General features: G+C 41.8%; 2 protein-coding genes across 3 annotated transcripts in view; one reads left to right on the forward strand and one right to left on the reverse strand.

The window, feature by feature from the left end:
* Positions 1 to 20,014, reverse strand: part of ZNF215 (zinc finger protein 215) — a 143,214-nt gene that overhangs the window by 54,740 nt on the left and 68,460 nt on the right. For both annotated transcript variants that reach the window (XM_060159781.1, XM_060159780.1), the window contains exon 2: positions 15,031 to 15,205. The gene's annotated coding sequence lies outside the window, so the exon portion shown is untranslated. The remainder of the gene's footprint in view (positions 1 to 15,030; positions 15,206 to 20,014) is intronic.
* On the forward strand, positions 4,543 to 5,533 carry LOC132525274 (olfactory receptor 226). Its single transcript, XM_060157810.1, is given in 2 exon segments — positions 4,543 to 5,300; positions 5,302 to 5,533. Coding segments are annotated over 2 exon segments (981 nt in total). The 5' UTR covers positions 4,543 to 4,551.

Genomic DNA, 20,014 nt, shown 5'->3' on the forward strand with positions numbered 1-20,014 from the left:
CATTCTGATACGTAGACCAATATGACTTTCTTTATCTCTTCCACTCATAGCTTGTTTCTGTATTCATTCATGCTCTGCCTAGCCTCCCTACAGCTTTTATGATCTCCCATTCCTAATTATATCCTTTCTATATTACACTTATCTTCTCTCATTGAATCTCTTGTCAATATAGCACATTTATTTTACCCAAATATCATCCATTTTATCAACAGAAGTTCCAATTTCTTTGCTCTTACTCTAACTTCCTTACATTTTATCTTGTCTCTGTGGGTCTGCCAATTCTTCTATATTCAATGTCTGTTTTCCTTACATATTATTCCAATTCTGTCAGATTTTCTGGTAACTGATTTAAGTTCTCTACTCTTGATCATTTCCACCCAACTCCTTTTTACATTTTGCTCTCTTTATATTTGATTCCTATCATTTGCAATTCATCTAGTCTGCCCATATCATTCCTTTCTCAATTTTCCCCTCCATCCATGCATCTATGCAACCATTATAACATGTTTACTATTTAGTTGCTAAAGCAGACCCTAAAATAAGAACTATTGTCAAAAGAAGAGATGGAAATACCAGTAAATAATCTATATCGGTAGGAATATGGGTAGTTTTGGAAGGTGATAACCAAGAAATTGAAATGTGAAAGATAAATAATTCCTAGGTGTAGTTTTGACAGAAGGAAGAGTATGTGCAAATCATAGAGTTACAGAATATCACAACATGTTTAGAAAAAGGAAAATAGTAGGCAATGACTGGATTACTGTAGGAGAGTTAAAAGGAAATACACATTTGACACATTATTGAGGGATTTTGTATGTGCTCCCCCAAATCAAATGCTCTTGGAGTTAAATTTCTACATAAAATTTCACTCAAGAAACAAGTGGAAATTAGATTGAAAGAAGTTGAGGTTGGGGGAAAAAGACCAGGCAATAGCCTATTGAAATAAAGTCAAGAAATAACAAGGACGTGACTGGTATAAAGGACTAGGGGGAAGGCAGCAGAAATAGGACAGGAGAAAGGGGACAAATTTAGGAGATAATTAAAGAGGAAGTTTAGATAAAACCTGGATTAGTTGTGAGTGGGATGTGGGGTTGGGGTGGGGAGGATACGTATAGAAGATATAGGGAAATTCTGGATCTCCAGTACAGTATATACTGCAGAGAAACTAGTACCATTCATTGTGATAGAGGAAGAACAGGCTTAGACAATTTTTTCGAGACATATTGTATTTGAGGGACCCATGTGGCATCAAGGGAATTATATCCACTCTTTGCTATACCATTAAGGATGTATGTGGCCACTTTGGCATATAGTACCTCTTTTATATCTACCTGAGCAGTAGCAGCAGTGATACAGCTAGTAAATGATATATGGGCTTTCACGAGCTCTCATGGGAACAGTAATGGGAGGAACCCATTACCAAATCAGTGAAAAGGAAAAGAAAGAAAGGACAACTAATGGTTCTATGAGGAGATGCCACATGAGTCAAGATTTGAAGGTTAAGGAGGAGTTAGGTGATAAACATGCTGTATGTCACGAGCTGCAGGGTGTAAGATACAATGTAGGTCGTGACAAGAGGTAAGGTTTTGATGACAGCAGTAGCAGGTCATGAAGTACTTATGCCTTGTTAAATAGCTTGAACATGGTTGTGTAGACAATGTGGTACTATGGAAGGTTTTAAGTAGGGTAGTGAAATGCTCAGATTTGAGCATTAGGGGAGATACTACAGGCAGTGAGACCAATTAGGAGGCTAATTTTTTTTTTCAAGTGTGTAGAACATCAAATGTGAAGGCAGAGGCAGAGAAGATTAACAGATAAGCAGAAAGGTCTGAGGCCAACAAGGTCAAATAAGCAGTTAATGGCATATGAGGCAGGTATTGAGGATAAAGGATCAAAGCTAAGGTTATGAATAACAATTGTAGTTTAGAGGTTCCCACATGAAGCTAGTATATGGTGTAAGAATAGCTGTGGCAGATTAAACTTTCAGGGATGAGAAGACAAAGATATGTCTCTACCACCAGACTATGAGCTCCTTGAAGACTTAGTACATGTGTTATTTACCTTTTTCTGTACCACAACTCTTAGTCTGTGGTCTGGGCCATATTTGATCCAGCAATACTTTTGAAATAAATAAATGGTGGGTGTGGAAAGTAAGGTTGGGAGTGATGGGAAATGTAAGCCAGGGATATGGCATTTTGTAATTGCATTAAAGTACTCTAGTACTGAGAGGAATGCCAAGGTCTCAAGTACTGGGTAATGCTCAAGTTTTGCTCACAGAGCATAAAGAGAAGAGGAACTCAGGTATAAAGTCATCTGCAGTTTTGATGTTTTCAGATTCCATATATAACTGAGACACACAGTATTTGCCTTTCTCTCTCTGGCTTATTTTACTTAACATAATGCCCTCAAGATCCAACCATCTTGTCACAAATGGCGGAATTTCCTTCTTCTTTATGGATAAATAACAATGCATTGTATATGTATATATTTTCTTTATCCTTTCATTGATTGATGGACAGTTAAGTTGTTTCCACGTCTTGGCTACTCGTAGAAACAGAAAGTAGAATAGTGGTTGTCAGAGGCTGAAGGCTGGGGAAAATGGCAGATGTTGGTCAAAGGGTACCAACTTTGAGCTGTAAGGTAAGTTCTGGGGATCTAATGTAGAGCATGATGACTATAGGTAATAATACTATATTGTATACCTGAAGGTTGCTGTGAGCGTAGAGCTTTAGTGTTCTTACCGTAACAACAAAATGGTAATTGTGTGAGGTAAAGGATGTGTTAATTAATGTGGTAAAGACTTCACAATATATACTTCTATCAAATCATCACATTGCACACCTTAACTTTCCAATGTTATATATCAATTATATCTCAATAAAGCTGGGAAAAAAATCATTAGTAAGTTGAAGCTTGATGTGTGAGCACATTCTGCCCCTGTTAATCTCAAAGGAACAGGCCTAAGACTAAAAAGTAAAGACTCTCCTGAGGGAAAGTAGCCCCCAGTTGTTCATCTGGTTCTCCCCCTTTCTTTCTAATCTTTATACTCCCCATCCAATGCTATGATCATACAGGGACACTAGGGTGACAATAACCCTTTCTTCATACCAACTCGCACGTGGATATGTCAGATCCACATCTGATCCAGTAGAGGCTTGAAGTTTTGAAGGGGCAAATTATATTTTTGATACCAAGGTAAACAAAGAGAGTACGCTACTAAATGTATGCTTTTGTATTGATCTTGTTACAGTCAAAGTAACTAAACAAGGAGGCTGCTGAACTGAGGTGGTTCTCACGCTTTAGTAGCCTACATGAGCAAACCAAACCTTACGCCAGAGTCAATTGCAAATGCACTTATATCCAAAACAACAAAATTTAAGAACTAATCACAAACATCCAACTAGGCTTTCCCAAATAAGGCAACCACTCAAGCTATAGCCAATCAAATAATGTCCTTGCATTGCTTCAGCCTCTGCTCTATGAAAGCTCTGCCCCTAGCTTTTGACAGTGGAGTGTTCCTAACCATTTTCAGTTAGGCACTGCCCGATATAAATCGATGTTGCTCAAATAAACTATTGAAAATTTTAATGTCACTTGGTTTAGCTGTTAGGGATACTAAAGGAAGGTGTTCTACTCTCATTCCAAGATAGTTAGCACAACCTTCAGAACTGAAGGAATCCTCAGTTCTTCAGAAATCCAGAATCCACTTCCTAATATGATTTCCACATGGGTCCCACATCCTCCTCTTAAGTACAAGGTTATGTAGGACTTTCATTCTATAGGTGCCATAACCTCCTTGGGTTCTACTTTTTCCCTCTTCCTTGCAGGAGGAAATTGCATCCCTAGCTGAGCCCCAGAGACCCTCCGTTCTGGGTGTAAATACAGGATGTATCTTACAGTCCCTCCTTCATATTGCCTGAATATTTTAGAAGCTCTGAGGTTCTGACTTCCTGCTTCCATCTCTTACTATCTGTGTGAGCTGGAACAAGTCACTTAATCTCTATATGCATCAGTTCCCTTAGGTGTTAAGTGGGGTTGATAACAGTACTTACTCATAGGGTGAAGATTAGGTGGATTAATATCTACAAATTTTTCAGAATAGTTCCTGTACTAATAACACATAGTAAACACTTAATTGTCTTATATGTTACTGTTATTCATCCACTGTGTAACTTATTTCCTCAAAACAGAGTCATAATCCAGCTCATAGACAAACTCTCACTTCAGGGCAGCCCAGACTCTTAATATTTTGGTTTTGATCTGTGTTTTTAAGGGACCAACTGGTGCTTATCAATACATACTTCTCCAAGGGCCAGAATACACTCCTATCCTATCCCAATACAAAGTAGCTTATTTTTGTCCACTTTTATCTTAGCTCATTCCCAGATTACAGAAGAGAACAACGGCCTCAGCTCAGCGATGAATTATACGCACTACACACGTTGCATTCTACTAATACAAACCCAGCGAGAGGAAGTCTGGGTTCTTGCTGCTGCTGCCTCCTGAGGACACTCTATTCTCTTCTGAAGAGCAGCAGGCATGACTGACACCATGGAGAGGAAGAACCAGAGTGGGAGAGTGAGTGAGTCTGTGTTGCTGGGCTTCTCAGCTCCTGTGCCACTGCGGGCACTATTATTTGCCCTTCCTCTGCTGGCCCATGTGTTGGTGCTGACTGAGAACACACTCATCATTATGGCAATCAGGAACCACCCCAGCCTCCACAAACCCATGTACTTCTTTCTGGCCAACATGTCCTTCCTGGAGATTTGGTACGTTACCATCACTATTCCCAAGATGCTAGCTGGCTTTGTTGGCTCAAAACAGGGCCATGGGCAGCTAATCTCCTTTGAGGGCTGCATGACGCAGCTCTACCTTTTCCTGGGCCTGGGATGCACTGAGTGTGTCCTCCTTGCAGTTATGGCTTATGATTGTTATGTGGCCATCTGCCGTCCTCTCCACTACCCTGTCATTGTCAGTGGCCGGCTGTGTGTGCAGCTGGTAGCTGGCTCCTGGGCTGGAGGTTTTGGCATCTCCATGGTCAAAGTTTTTCTCATTTCTCACCTCTCGTACTGTGGCCCCAACAACATCAACCACTTTTTCTGTGATGTCTCCCCATTGCTCAACCTTTCATGCACTGACATGTCCACAGCAGAGCTTACAGACTTTGTCCTGGCCATTTTCATACTGCTGAGGCCACTCTCTGTCACCAGGGCCTCCTACATGGCCATCACCAGTGCTGTGATGTGCATTCCCTCAGCTTCTGGGCTCCATAAAGCCTTTTCCACCTGTGCCTCTCACCTCTGTTGTGGTCATCTTCTATGCAGTCAGTATCTTCATCTATGCCCGCCCAAAGGCAATCTCAGCTTTTGACACCGACAAGCTGGTGCCTGTACTCTACACTGTCATTGTACCACTGCTCAACCCTATCATTTACTGCTTGCGCAACCAAGAGGTAAAGAGAGCCTTACGCCGTACTCTGCGCCTATACCAGGGCCGTGATGCTAAGCCTGGGAAAGCTAGCAGAGTTGGGTAGAAGGGAGGTGTTAAATCTTAGATAATGCTCTTAAACTTAGGATCTATGTCTTCTATAAAGTCCAGAGGAGCTCTTAGAGCCTAAATTAGGGACTAGAGTTTCAAAGGTTCCACCAAAGAACTAGTTTAGGAGGAAGAGAGGTGGATTACAAGCTAGAAATTGGATTTCTTCCAGACAAGGTCTTAACATACAGGCTAGAAGTTGATCCCATGTTGTCTGCTCTGTTGTAATTTACGTACAGCAGGTTCATGACTCATGCATCCTGGTGGGGTGGAAAGGGATGACTATGAGCACAAGGCATGACTGAACTTGAATATTTAAAGCAAAAAGAAAAAATGCAGAACTAGCATCTCTCTAAATGGCTCTTCCTGGGTTTGTTACTGGGTTTTAGTTCTGAGGCAGAAGATACAGAAAAGGGAAGTGGAAGGAGGAAGCCATTCAAGGAAACACAGGCTTCATTATGGAAAAGCATCAGGAGACTTCTGGATGAGATCTCTTCTAGCTGGAGGACACCAACTGTAGCCTATGATGTAGTGGGGCCCCATGTGATCACCTAGTGTGAATTACAAGGCAAGGAGATAGGAAACTGTGGATTTTTGTATTGGCAACATATCACCTCCTGGACTACAGGGGTTTAGAGCTTCATTTCCTGATTTACCGAAGTCAGTGCCCACACTGAACTAGTGGAGTGGCTGATTGCAGTTGTATATTTAATCTTCAGTCTCTCTAATTAGACTATAAGCTCCATGGAACTAGGGACCACATTTGTTTGTTCATCATTTTATTACCAGGGCCCAGAATAGTACCTAGCACATGGTAGCTATAAAGAAATATAATAAATGAATATAATTTGGAGCCATGGGAGAGAGGGGGAAGATGGCAGAAGAGTAAGATGCAGAGATCACCTTCCTCCCCACGGATACATCAGAAATACATCTACACGTGGAACAACTCCTACAGAACACCTACTGAACGCTGGCAGAAGACCTCAGACCTCCCAAAAGGCAAGAAACTCCCCCACGTACCTGGGTAGGGCAAAAGAAAAAAAAAGAAAAAACAGAGACAAAAGAATAGGGACGGGACCTGCACCAGTGGGAGGGAGCTGGGAAGGAGGAAAGGTTTCCACACACTAAAAGCCCGTTCTCGGGCAGAGACTGCCGGTGGCGGAGGGGGTAAGCTTCGGAGCCATGGAGGAGAGCGCAGCAACAGGGGTGCAGAGGGCAAAGCGGAGAGATTCCCGCACAGAGGATCGGTGCTGACCAGCACTCACCAGCCCGAGAGGCTTGTCTGCTCACCCGCTGGGGCAGGCAGGCCTGGGATCTGAGGCTCGGGCTTCAGTCGGAGCCCAGGGAGAGGACTGGGGTCAGCGGAGTGAACACAGCCTGCAGGGGGTTAGTGCGCCACAGCTAGCCAAGAGGGAGTCCGGGAAAAAGTCTGGACCTGCCGAAGAGGCAAGAGACTTTTTCTTCCCTGTTTGTTTCCTGGTGCGCGAGGAGAGGGGATTAAGAGCGCTGCTTAAAGGAGCTTCAGAGACGGGCGCGAGCCAGGGCTAACAGTGCGGACCCCAGAGGCGGACCCCAGAGACGGGCATGAGACGCTAAGGCTGCTGCTGCCGCCACCAAGAAGCCTGTGTGCGAGGACAGGTCACTCTCCACACCTCCCTTCCGGGGAGCCTGTGCAGCCAGCCACTGCCAGGGTCCCGGGATCCAGGGACAACTTCCCCGGGAGAATGCACGGCGTGCCTCAGGCTGGTGCAACGTCATGCCGGCCTCTGCAGCCGCAGGCTCGCCCCGCACTCCGTACCCCTCCCTCCCCCCGGCCTGAGTGAGCCAGAGCCCCCGAATCAGCGACTCCTTTAACCCCGTCCTGTCTGAGCGAAGAACAGACGCCCTCCAGTGACCTACATGCACAGGCGGAGCCAAAACCAAAGCTGAACCCCGGGAGCTGTGCGAACAAAGAATAGAAAGGGAAATCTCTCCCAGCAGCCTCAGGAGCAGCGGATTAAATCTCCACCATCAACTTGATGTACCCTGCATCTGTGGAATACTTGAATAGACAATGAATCATCCCAAATTGAGGAGGTGGACTTTGGGAGCAAGATTTATTATTTTTTTCCCCTTTTCCTCTTTTTGTGAGTGTGTATGTGTATGCTTGTGTGTGAGATTTTGTCTGTATAGCTTTGCTTTCACCATTTGTCCGAGGGTTCTATCCGTCTTTTTTTTTTTTCTTAAAAAAATTTTTTTTTCTTAATAATTATTTTTTTATTTTAATAACTTTTTTAAATTTTACCTTACTTTATTTTATCCTCTTTCTTTCTTTCTACTTTTTCTCCCTTTCATTCTGAGCCGCGTGGATGAAAGGCTCTTGGTGCTGCAGCCAGGAGTCAGTGCTGTGCCTCTGAGGTGGGAGAGCCAACTTCAGGACACTGGTCCACAAGAGACCTCCCAGCTCCACGTAATACCAAACGGTAAATATCTCCCAGAGATCTCCATCTGAACACCAACACCCAGCTTCACTCAACGACCAGCAAGCTACAGTGCTGGACACCCTATGCCAAACAACTAGCAAGACAGGAACACAACCCCACCCATTAGCAGAAAGGCTGCCTAAAATCATAATAAGTCCACAGACACCCCAAAACACACCACCAGACGTGGACCTGCCCACCAGAAAGACAAGATCCAGCCTCATCCACCAGAACACAGGCACTAGTCCCCTCCACCAGGAAGCCTACACAACCCACTGAACAAACTTTAGCCACTGGGGACAGACACCAAAAACAACGGGAACTACAAACCTGCAGCCTGAAAAAAGGAGACCCCAAACACAGTAAGATAAGCAAAATGAGAAGACAGAAAAACACACAGCAAATGAAGGAGCAAGATAAAAACCCACCAGACCTAACAAATGAAGAGGAAATAGGCAGTCTACCTGAAAAAGAATTCAGAATAATGATAGTAAAGATGATCCAAAATCTTGGAAATAGAATAGACAAAATGCAAAAAACATTTAACAAGGACCTAGAAGAACTAAAGATGAAACAAGCAATGATGAACAACACAATAAATGAAATTAAAAATACTCTAGAAGGGATCAATAGCAGAATAACTGAGGCAGAAAAATGGATAAGTGACCTGGAAGATAAAATAGTGGAAATAACTACTGCAGAGAGAATAAAGAAAAAAGAATGAAAAGAACTGAGGACAGTCTCAGAGACCTCTGGGACAACATTAAACGCACCAACATTCGAATTACAGGGGTTCCAGAAGAAGAAGAGAAAAAGAAAGGGACTGAGAAAATATTTGAAGAGATTATAGTTGAAAACTTCCCTAATATGGGAAAGGAAACAGTTAATCAAGTCCAGGAAGCACAGAGAGTCCCATACAGGATAAACCCAAGGAGAAACACGCCAAGACACATATTACTCAAACTGGCAAAAATTAAATACAAAGCCATGGACTCTTTGTTTACTATAGCACTCCCAACTTCTTTCCTCCCTCTGTAAAAGCATTCACCTTCCCTTGCTGTGTGGGGAGATGCACATGGCTTGCCATGGTTGCCAATCTCAAATTGCAATTCTCTGCTAATCCTGAATAAGCCCATCTTTGCTGGAGAAATATCTGGCAGTTTATTTATTTTAGGCCAACATTTTGGTGGCCCGTATAAGAACCAGAGAAGACCCCTGAAGGCTGTGGAGATGGTGAGTCAACAGGTGCCATAACCACAGTTGACCCCCCAGGCTCACTGCTTTTCTCACTGACCCTGGAGTTTGAAGGTATTTCTTTCTCCTGCATCTGAGCTCATGCTCTCTTTGCGTTTGAAGCTCTCAAGGCATTGTTCAGGATTTATGTTGAGGTTTAATATTCCCATTAAGGCCTTGTTCTCTATGCCAGTACTCATTTGGTACTTTGTTCTGATTTGAGATTAGGCAGTTTCAGCTGAAGCTGACTGTGAAGCCACAGTCCCATTTCTTATCATGGATTTGATAACAAGAGAAAGTTCCACTTTGGACTAAGTAAAAACCCAGTGTAACTGAGCAGGACCCTGCCATGTCCCCTGTCACTTGTTTGTAGAAAAACTTTAGCCTCCTAGGCCTTGCCCAAGTTCCAAAGAGTAAATTTAATCAGAGAACTGAGAAAATACAGAAACGAAGGGAAACAGTCAAGCAAGACAAGACAATAATTGTTTAGCCATGCAACAAAGTCAAGGACTTTTGTTCCTCTCAAAGGCTATATATAATATCTGAGCCACATCTTGAGCTGTTTTGCAGATACTGAAACCACGACCAGGTAGAAGAAGTTGACTGCATGCTGACCACAAGCACGCAGACCCAGAACAGTTGGTACCATAAGGTTGATGATGTTGACTTCCAATTACCTCACCACCAACCAATCAGAAGAAAGTCCACAAGCTGATCAGGCACCCTGCAACACTCTCACTCACCCTGTCTTTAAAAACCCTTCCCTTAAATCCATTGGGGAGTTCTGGTCTTTTGAGCATTAGCTGCCCATACTCCTTGCTTGGCCTTGCAATAAATGCTTCAATTCTCTTCACCACAGCCAGGTGTCAGTATATCGAGTTTACTGTGCATGGGCAAGCAGACCCAAGTTTGGTTTAGTAACACCAGTCCTCCTGGAGACTCTAAAATGCCCATTCCTCACCACTGTTTGTCCACTGACAAAATGATGGCATTCATGAATCAATATTGGTGGGAAAGAGAAACAAGGTTGCAAAGAGTGCCTACCTCACTTGTTCCACTTGCCCAAAGTGCAACGCAAGGAAGCCTGTTTGAACTGTTACTAAACAATTTAAACTGCCTAATGGATCATTTGAGGTCTGGTCAATATATTTCATACAACTTCCTCTGTCTAATGGGCAGAAATATGTTTTAGTCATGATCTGTATATCTTCACACTAGACTGAAGCCTCCCCTTGCAGAAAGGCCTTTTCTCTGGCCAAAGTCCTTCTGGAAAAGATAATCCCTACCTAGGAAACTCCTCTCAAACTTAATAATGACCAAGAAACCCATTTTACTGGACAGATACTTCAACAACTATGCTGGTTTTACAACATATTCACTTTGCTTATCACCCTCAATGCTCTGGTTTAGTCAAACAAACTAACAGCATTATTGAGATTCAATTTGCAAAATTTGTACAGGCCCTCCGAATACCTTGGCCAATATCATTGCTGTTGGTCCTTCTACATTTCAGATCTACCCTTTTTGGAGCTCATAAGCTCTCACCCTTTGAGAGAGTCACAGGATGCCCAATGCACTTGGCTCCTGATTCTTTTGATCCAAAACTGATAAAAGGAGAGATGCTCTGATATTGCAAAGGCCTAATTGCTTCTATTAAAAATAACCATATTTTGGTACATCAATCATTTCATAGTGCACTCTCAAGAGACAAAGATCTTAAGCATCAAAGTTTGCAACCTGGAGACTTCATCTTTTGGAAAAGATACCTCCAGAAGAGGTCTCTTCAACCTAGTTGGAGAGGTCTCTTTCAGGCACTGCTAACCAATCCTTGTGTCACCAAACTCCAAGGAATAGATAGACTCTTGGATTCACATGACATATGTAAAGAAAGCATCAAATCCTGATTGGACAGCACATCAACTGGTGACCTGAAAGTAAAGATTTCACAGAACTGAATCAGATGACATTGGATGAGACAGTTTTCCCAAGATATCCAGATTAGGTTTGTTGGAAGTTTGTCACCAAACCTTTGATGATGACGTAAAACTTCAGATGACCTCCAATGTCTATGATCTTGATAACATATGGGCTTCAGATAAAAAGTGCCTGAGAGTTCTCCCTCTTACCCCTCGTTACTCAGATGTGACTCCAATAGGTTTCCAATCTGTGCACTTTCCCTCCAATGTGAGACCCTACACTCACAGTACACTTACAGGAAGAAAGGTGCTTCCTGGCACAGATAGGCAAAAAAGCCACTGAAATTGGAAAACCTGACTCGATCAGCAATGCTTTCAGAGAAAAATCTTGATAAAAAGGGGAAAAGTTTAAAACAAATAATAAACAGCAACCTCAATTAAATAGAGTCAGGAGACCAAAGAGGAAGCTCTCACACTCTGGGACAATAGCAGAGTCCAACAGGAAGAAGGAAGATTCCTCTTTGTTCCTGTCAAGGACTCAAAATGAAAAGCCATGGATCCTTTGTTTACTATGGCCTTCCCAACTTCCTTGCTCCTTCTATAAAAGTATTCTCCTTCCCTTACTGTGTGGGGACTTGCATGTGGCTTGCCAAAGATGCAGACCGCAAACTGCAATTCTCTGCTGATCCTGAACAAACCCATCTTTGTTGGAGAAATATCTTGCAGTCTATTTCTTTCAGGTCAGCACTTTTTAATAGTTCATTTAAGTTATTATTAGGTGTTTATATCAATTTTATACAACACTCTATTGAATTTTTCCTTCCAAACAAATTATAAATTACATTTTATGGTAGAAAGTGCTAAGGTAAAAAACACATCAGGGATGAAAAGGGTAAGGGATTAAGAGATACAAACTACTATGTATAAAATAAATAAGCAAAAAGGATATATTGTACAGCAGAGGGAAATATGGCCATTATTTTGTAATAAGTTTAAATTGAGTATAACCTATAAAAATATTGAATCACTGTATTGTACACCAGAAACTAATATAATATTGTAAATCAACTATACTTCAAAAAAATACATCAGGGAAGAGAAATAGAAAGGAAATAGCAAGCATAGGATGGCAACTTCACATAAAGTGATTAGAAAGGCCTTTCTGAGAAAGTTATATTGAATTAAAGACCTAAAGGAATTGAAAGAGGGAGTCATTCAGTTATCTGAGAGAAGAGCATTCTGAACGAAGATAACAGCAAGTTTAAAATTCCTTAGAAGGGAATGTGCCAGATGTATTTGAGATGTTAGTACAGGAAGCTTTGACTTTACAGGAAAGTCTGGTTTCGTTTTGCTGTCTGACCTCATGTTCCACAGGACACAAGAAAAAGATTTCAGATTTAGACAGGGGCATGAGATATAGTCAAAAGGAGGCTGTTTAAATCATATGAGAATTTAACACACAGAGGTATATGCTGAACTGTACGCCGTGGGTTTCTTGAATCAAGCATAGAGATGAAGGACATAAGCATATACCGTGTATATTAGTCGCCTAGGGCTACAGTAACAAAGTACCACAGACTGGGTGGCTTAAAACAACAGAAATTCATTGTCTCAAGTTTCTGGAGGCTAGAAGTTCAAAATCAAGGTGTCAGCAGAGCCGTCCTTTATCTGAAACCGGTAGGGAAGAATCTTCCTTTGCCTCTTCAAATTTTTTGGTGATTTGCTGGCAACCTTTGGCATTCCTGGACTTGCAGTTACAGCACCTCAATCTCTGCCTCCATCATCACATGGTATTCTGCCTGTGTGTCTCTTTCTCCTCTTCTGACAAGGATACCAGTTATATTGGATTAAGGGCCACCCTACTCCAATATGACCTCATCTTAACTAATTACATCTGGAATCACCCTATTTCTAAATAAGGTCACCTTCTGAGCAACTGGGGGGGGGTGAGGATTTATTAACGTATCTTTTAGGGGACACAATTCAACCCGTAAATCTGGGGTTAACTGTTTAGGCTCAAGGCAGAGAGTGACGGCAGAGTTGTGAGTTTGGGAAACTACTGAGAAGTAAAGGGATCTTGCCAAGATAACACAGAGCTCTGGGGCTCCTTCTCCACTTGTGCAGGTGGAAGCACTGAAGTCAAGAGGACAGAAAGTTTTTCTTCACGTACTTGGTAAATCTGACCACTCCTAGAAGAAACAGTTACTCCAAGATCTAGTCTGCAGGAAAACTATTGCTTCAAGTTATATTTTTAATTAAGAAATATTTATCATTTCAATAAGTTATACTTCCCAAGAAAGCTAGTAATGATATTTGTGACAGTTTAAAGTGGCTACTTCTCAGTGTCATTCAAAGACATGACTTCCTCTTCTATCAAACATTTCTTTGAATCATACTGTTGAAAAGGTCACTTCTTGGTTATTTTCCTCTGTGTGTTGACTCCATGCATGGAATACAGATTCAACTGTGTTCTACTTCAGACCATGGCTCATCTTACATTAGTCTGCTCCTGATCTGGTTTCCTCCTCTTCTTGGATTTTTCCTCCAAGTTTTTAGGTATCCATATTTTTTAAATGATCACTATAAACATAAAGCAGTCATTTGAGATAAATTTTCTAGCATTCAGCCATGAATCTCTGCTTTCCTATCTGGCTTTTAATTCCTTTTTAAAATTTCTCCCATTTTCCTGAGAATGATGGAATATTGACTCATCAAGGAGAACATTTTGAAGAGAGAGGACAATCTTGTTTAGCAAAGGAAAAGATCCACTAAACCTGGGAATTTCCAATCCTCTATCTCTGTTCTGAAAAATATTTTAGGTGGGATGCTTCTCTGAGATCAAAAAGTAATGAAAGGGCTTCCCTGGTGGCGCAGTGGTTGAGAGTCCGCCTGCCGATGCAGGGGACACGGGTTCGTGCCCCGTCCAGGAGGATCCCACATGCCGCGGAGCGGCTGGGCCCGTGAGCCATGGCCACTGGGCCTGCGCGTCCGGAGCCTGTGCTCCGCAACGGGAGAGGCCACAACAGTGAGAGGCCCGCGTACCGCAAAAAAACAAAAGTAATGAAAAACTTTCAAATGTGAATTTGAAAACAAATAGGTTTTTAATCACCAAATGAATTGACGTAATTTAGACAAACTCCTGAAATTATGGTGCCCCCCAAATTAAACTACAAGGCCATTAGTACATACACAAAGCCCAAATACCGATTTAAAAACACAAACAAAGAAGCCAAAGTTTAAAACTCACTTAAACTGAGAAGATTCCATGGGGGAAAAAAGCTGAAGTAAATGGAAAACAGGAAAATAGGAAAACAATATATTTAGAGCGCATTATTAGAGAGACCATCATGGCAGGAGACTGTAAAAGCCAGGGAAAAAATTTTGGTTGCCATAGAAATGTGTCTCTTTAATACAACTTAGAATGATGATAGGATTACAGCAAATAAGAGTAAAGTTGACTAGCGTCAGAAACTGCACTTAGAGGAAATACTTTGAGAGGTCCACTCTAGAGTAGATGATTTGCAGGTTTAGAGTATATGTTCTGAAATAGATGGCCTGGATTGTTGTGAGGATTGTAGCATTTGCCCCATCATGTTCCACTCTCTAAAGTGCCCCATTTTAAAAGCAAACTATGTGGTCACCCTAGTTTTATGGGCCTGTAACTCAAGACTTGTAGTGGAGTTGTCCTGTGTCTACTTAGCTAAAGTGAAAGTACATTTTCTAGAACTTCCTTCCCTTTGTAGTTCAAGGTTAGTGTAGACCACAGAGATATTCTGTGTGAGATTTAGAAGGCAGAGGTGAAGCAGCTATATTCTTTGTATTCCATGTAGAAAGTTGATTAGGGACACTATTGCAGCTCACAGATGTTGTCACTGACTCACCTTGTAGATGTGGGGCAGTGGTTCAGGCGACACCTCCATCAGCTCCCATCCAGCTTCCCTCTTTCATCTTCTCCGACATGTAAGCTAGGTAGGAGTTTAATATTGTGATAAAGGGCACCAGCTTCTTTTGCAGATCACCTGAATTATCAGAGTTAGGTGATAGGATGACTGGAGGCTGTAAGAGACCGAAACAGTCTTCAGCTCATCCTCATGGATTCCAGTTTACCATTATCCTCCCCCATGTCATGTTCATCTTACCTCCCCAAGTGCCTGTCCTGGTGGCTTCAGGCCCAGCACTAATCACAGATGCAACAGTCATTTTATTGCATGAGATCACAACCCTGTAATAAATCCCTTGGATAGAACTCTGACACAACGCTTGACAGACAAATAAGAAAATAATTTGCATATGGTTGACCAGTGAAGACAAGGGGTCATTTAGAGTGAGAGTACAGAGTAGATGAGGAAGGTTTTACATGAGGCCATAACGAAATACAGTAGTGCATGTCTCTACAGAGTGCAATGAGCTTGCAAAGCCAGCAGAAGAGAAGTGCAGCCAGATTCGCAAAGGGGGAAACAAGAAAAGTGCTGTGTTGTGAAAGTCAGTGGTGGTTTCAAGAAACAGAAACATTGTCACACGCTCTGTTAAAAACAAGATAACAGGGCTTCCCTGGTGGCACAGTGGTTGAGAGTCCGCCTGCCGATGCAGGGGACATGGGTTTGTGCCCCGGTCCGGGAGGATCCCACATGCCGCGGAACGGCTGGGCCCGTGAGCCATGGCCGCTGAGCCTGCGCGTCCGGAGCCTGTGCTCAGCATCGGGAGAGGCCACAACAGTGAGAGGCCCGCGTACCGCAAAAACAACAACAACAACAACAAGATAACAGGTCCAAAGTTGAGTCAGTCAATCAGGAATTGCCTGATCAGCACTGGTTAGGTAATCTGCCTGATAAATCTTTGCCATTCCTATAAGGAAATAACCAATCTGCCTTTTTGCCTAGTACAGCTCCCTTGTTCCTTTTCCCCACTGTCTATAAAATTACTTCACTGTATAGCTCTTCAGAGATCTCTTCTGTCTACTAGATTGGACAGTGACCTGCACATGAATCATTAAATAAAGCCAAAGAGATCTTTAAAATTTACTCAGTTGAACTTTAACACCTCCTAAGGATAAGGAGAACACTAAAACAAAAAAAAGAAAAAAGAAAACCTGCCTCTTGAGCAATATGGAAGCTACTGACGGCCGTATCCAGAGCTGTTTAAGTACACTGACACAGCAGATATCAGCCAGGAGCGGGTAGGAGAGAGTAGAATGTGAGAAAGTAAAGACAAGGAGCATAGATAATTCTTTCACAAAGTTTCTGAGAAGCCAAGGATGAAGGCAGAGTGATAGGTGAAGGTATACGAGGTGGCAGATAAAGGGATTTTTGAAAAAGAAAGAGTCGTTAGCCTCTGTGTATGTTTGTATATATATATATTTTAATTTTTTTGGCCACACTGTGCGGCCTACGGGATCTTACTTCCCTTACTTCCCCAACCAGGGATTGAACCTCTGCCCTTAGCAGTGGACGTGCCAAGACCTCATCACTGGACCACCAGGGAATTCCTGATATTAGCCAGTTTAATAGCCAGTAGGGTTCCAAGGAAAGATGACAGACTGAACTCACATATTTATTCCCTTTCCCTTCAGAGACTCTGCTAAAATGATAGTAACAAACACAGAAACCTTTCTGATGTAAATATAATGATGAGAACAGAAGAGGGTCTGTGAGGGGATGGGAGATTTTGAAAATGGATGCAAGACTGATAGTGGATAAAGCAGGCCAGGGTAAGCCACAGCCTGAGCTGCTCACAGAAGATGAGCAGATTCACCCCCACACAAACATACACAAGAGAACCAACTGAGTCAGAAACTCAAAGACAACCCATACAATGAAGAACATGCTCCCCTACTCAGAAAGCCTGGAGCCAGGAATTCCACAATGTGAATTCTATCTCCTACCCACCCACCACAATCTTCTAACCCCCAGAGTCCTGAAGGTGGAGTGGAGGGAAGATAGAGAAAGAGAGACAGGTGAAAATCCAGGGAACCTAATCAGGAGACAGCTCATTGCTGCAGCCTTCTAACATCACCAGATACTACAAATGGGAAATGAGTAGACTACCTGGTGACTCAAATATCACAATTTCTATACTTTATACTTAGAAAAACAGGTCAACTTCAACTTTTTCAAATGCTAGAGCCTTTACCTTTCCAAACTCTAACTTGGTTGAAAGGCTGCTGTCACTGGATCAATGTTTGAAAGTTTGTTTCCTTCTCAGAGATGTCCTGGGGTTTTTCAATTATGAAGTAAAGAAAAGAGTACAATATCTATTCACTTAAAGCCATATTTTAGACAAATGTTTCCTGCTCTAGCCAAAATCCCTACTGACAGTAAAAGTCGGCTTATTTCTGGCTACTGAGAAATGAAACAGAAATTCTGCAATGATTAACAAGGAAGAAGCCAAGTAAGAAATGTGAACATTTGTGTAAGACTGTTTTTGAATCTATGGATATTTTCTCCATTAAATGATTTAAATGACTGAGACAAACAAACATTACCTGCAAAGCCACGCTGAAGTTTCATTTCGGGGAAATGAAAAGCAGGGCAACATCCGGTCTGGTTCCACCCACTGTATCCTCTGAGCATACAGGGACAGCAAAGACATATTCACAAATTGGAGCACAATTAAGCACAAGATAGTGAAGAAAAGCCTGAAAGGCATAGAACAAGTTATGTGGTCTCTTCCTTCTGGAGGGTCACAGAAGTTCAAATTACAAATACAAGAAAAGGGATCCTGTCTGCCCAGATTTGATCTTCAGGATTACAACCTGGTTTGAGTGTAGACTAAGATATAGACCATAAAATGAGGGATATATCTGCATTAACCCATACAGTATTGAACCAGGGAGGTTCAATAATGAAGCTAGGGACGAAGTGAGAGAGTAGCACTGACATATATACACTACCAAATGTAAAATCGGTAGCTAGTGGGAAGCTGCTGCATAGCACAGGGAGATCATCTTGAAGCTTTGTGAGGACCTAGAGGGGTGAGATGGGGGGGTGGGAGGGAGGCTCAAGAGGGAGGGGATATGGGGATATATGTATACATATAGCTGATTCACTTTGTTGTACAGAAGACACTAACACAACACTGTACAGCAATTATACTCCAATAAAGATGTCAAAGAAAACAAAACCAAACAAAACACAGCATTCCCATTTACTGTTATTTAACCAAGAGAAATGAAAACATACCCATAGGAAGAGTTATAATCTAATGCCCATTGCAGCTTCTTCGTGGTAACTTCAAACTGGAAATAACCTTCAGCTATCGAGAATTAATAGATAAACAAATTGTGGTATATCCATACAATAGAATACTCAGTAATAAACAAGCAAGCAAACAAACAAAAAACCAAACAGGTGATTAAAGAAACCACTGCTAAATGCAACCATAATGTCAAAAACAAAATGACAGAAGCCAGACACCATAAAATATGCACTATATGACTCAATTTAAGTGAAATTCTACAACAAACACAACTATAGTGATGAAAAGCAGATCAGTAGTCTCCTGGGGCTCTGGGTTGGGAGAGGTGATCCACTGCACGGGGGCAAGAGGGAAATTGTGAATGATGGAAATGTTCTATATTGTTATCCTAGTGGTGATTATGTGATGGAATATACTCATTAAGACTCATCAATTATGTACTTAAAATTGGTGAATTTTATTTTAAGAATTATACTTCAATAAAGTCACCTTCAAAAACAAAACAAAAAAATAACGAAGCTAAATATATCTGGCTTGAAAAATCCTCATTCTTTTCTTACCATGATGATGCCACAGCAAAGGAGAGGGAAACAAAAAACAAAGCTTAACTGTTTGGTAGGGCCCTGTGCTAGGCCCACTAAACTTGTTATTCTATCTGTTTCTCTTAGTGAAACTTCTGCACTGTATTATCCCCCCATAAAGCTGCCGAAACTTCAGTTTAGAGAAGGACAGAGAGAAAAATCATCAATTCATTCAGAAATTATCTCCTGACCACATATTATAATCCAAGAGTTCTGCCAACTGCAAGCAGAATAAAAATGAATACAAGAGCATCGCATCCTTAGTGGGAGTGACAAAGCAAAGACGGACAAACAAAAATTACTAAAAAGATCACACAGCCACTTATAAAGTCATCAAAAAGATGAGGTCAGGTCAGAGGCAGAAAGAGAGAGAGACCTTAAGAAGTTCCCTTCAGGTGGATCTTATTCAATCATCATACATTTTGTTCATCTATATGTTTCATGCACTACATCTGGGATATAATGATGAAGAAGACAGATCCCCCACAACTGGGACGAACACAGGGAGGTGGGATGTTTCAGGTTTGGGGGATGGGAGAAATCAGATAGACAAGCAACAGCTACAGTGCAGCACAACATGATAGGAGCATCATTAAGAGTGGTATAACTGCTCTGAGAGCACAGTGCAGAAGAGCTCAGTATAGGTCCATGTAGTGGAGATGTGCAGGTGTACTGGGAGTGGTAAGGGGAAATATGCAACAATGTGGGTAGACTTTCTAGAGGACCTGGGAAAAATGAGTATGATGTTCACCTCCAAGAAGACGTGTGTAGACATATAAAGCTTGAAACTGAAGAACACAGGAGCAGGAGGTACTGATCTACAGGCAAAATTATAATGAATTAAATCATGCAGTAAGATAATAATCAATGAAACAAAATGCTTTACATGGGATTTAGGTGTGAGAGAAAACAGTCAGGTTTTTAACATTACTAAAAAGCTCTAATATAAAATATAGACAACTGTAAAATTCTCTTTCTCACCATAAACACACAACATGCTGTTAAGAATTTATCTCGCGGTAGTGTTGAATCATCCAAATCAGCTAATACAATGTTGGAAACATGGTTAATTTTCAAATCAACCACAAAA

Source organism: Lagenorhynchus albirostris, chromosome 9, assembly GCF_949774975.1.
Source record: "Lagenorhynchus albirostris chromosome 9, mLagAlb1.1, whole genome shotgun sequence".
In the NCBI taxonomy this organism is placed as follows: Eukaryota; Metazoa; Chordata; class Mammalia; order Artiodactyla; family Delphinidae; genus Lagenorhynchus; species Lagenorhynchus albirostris.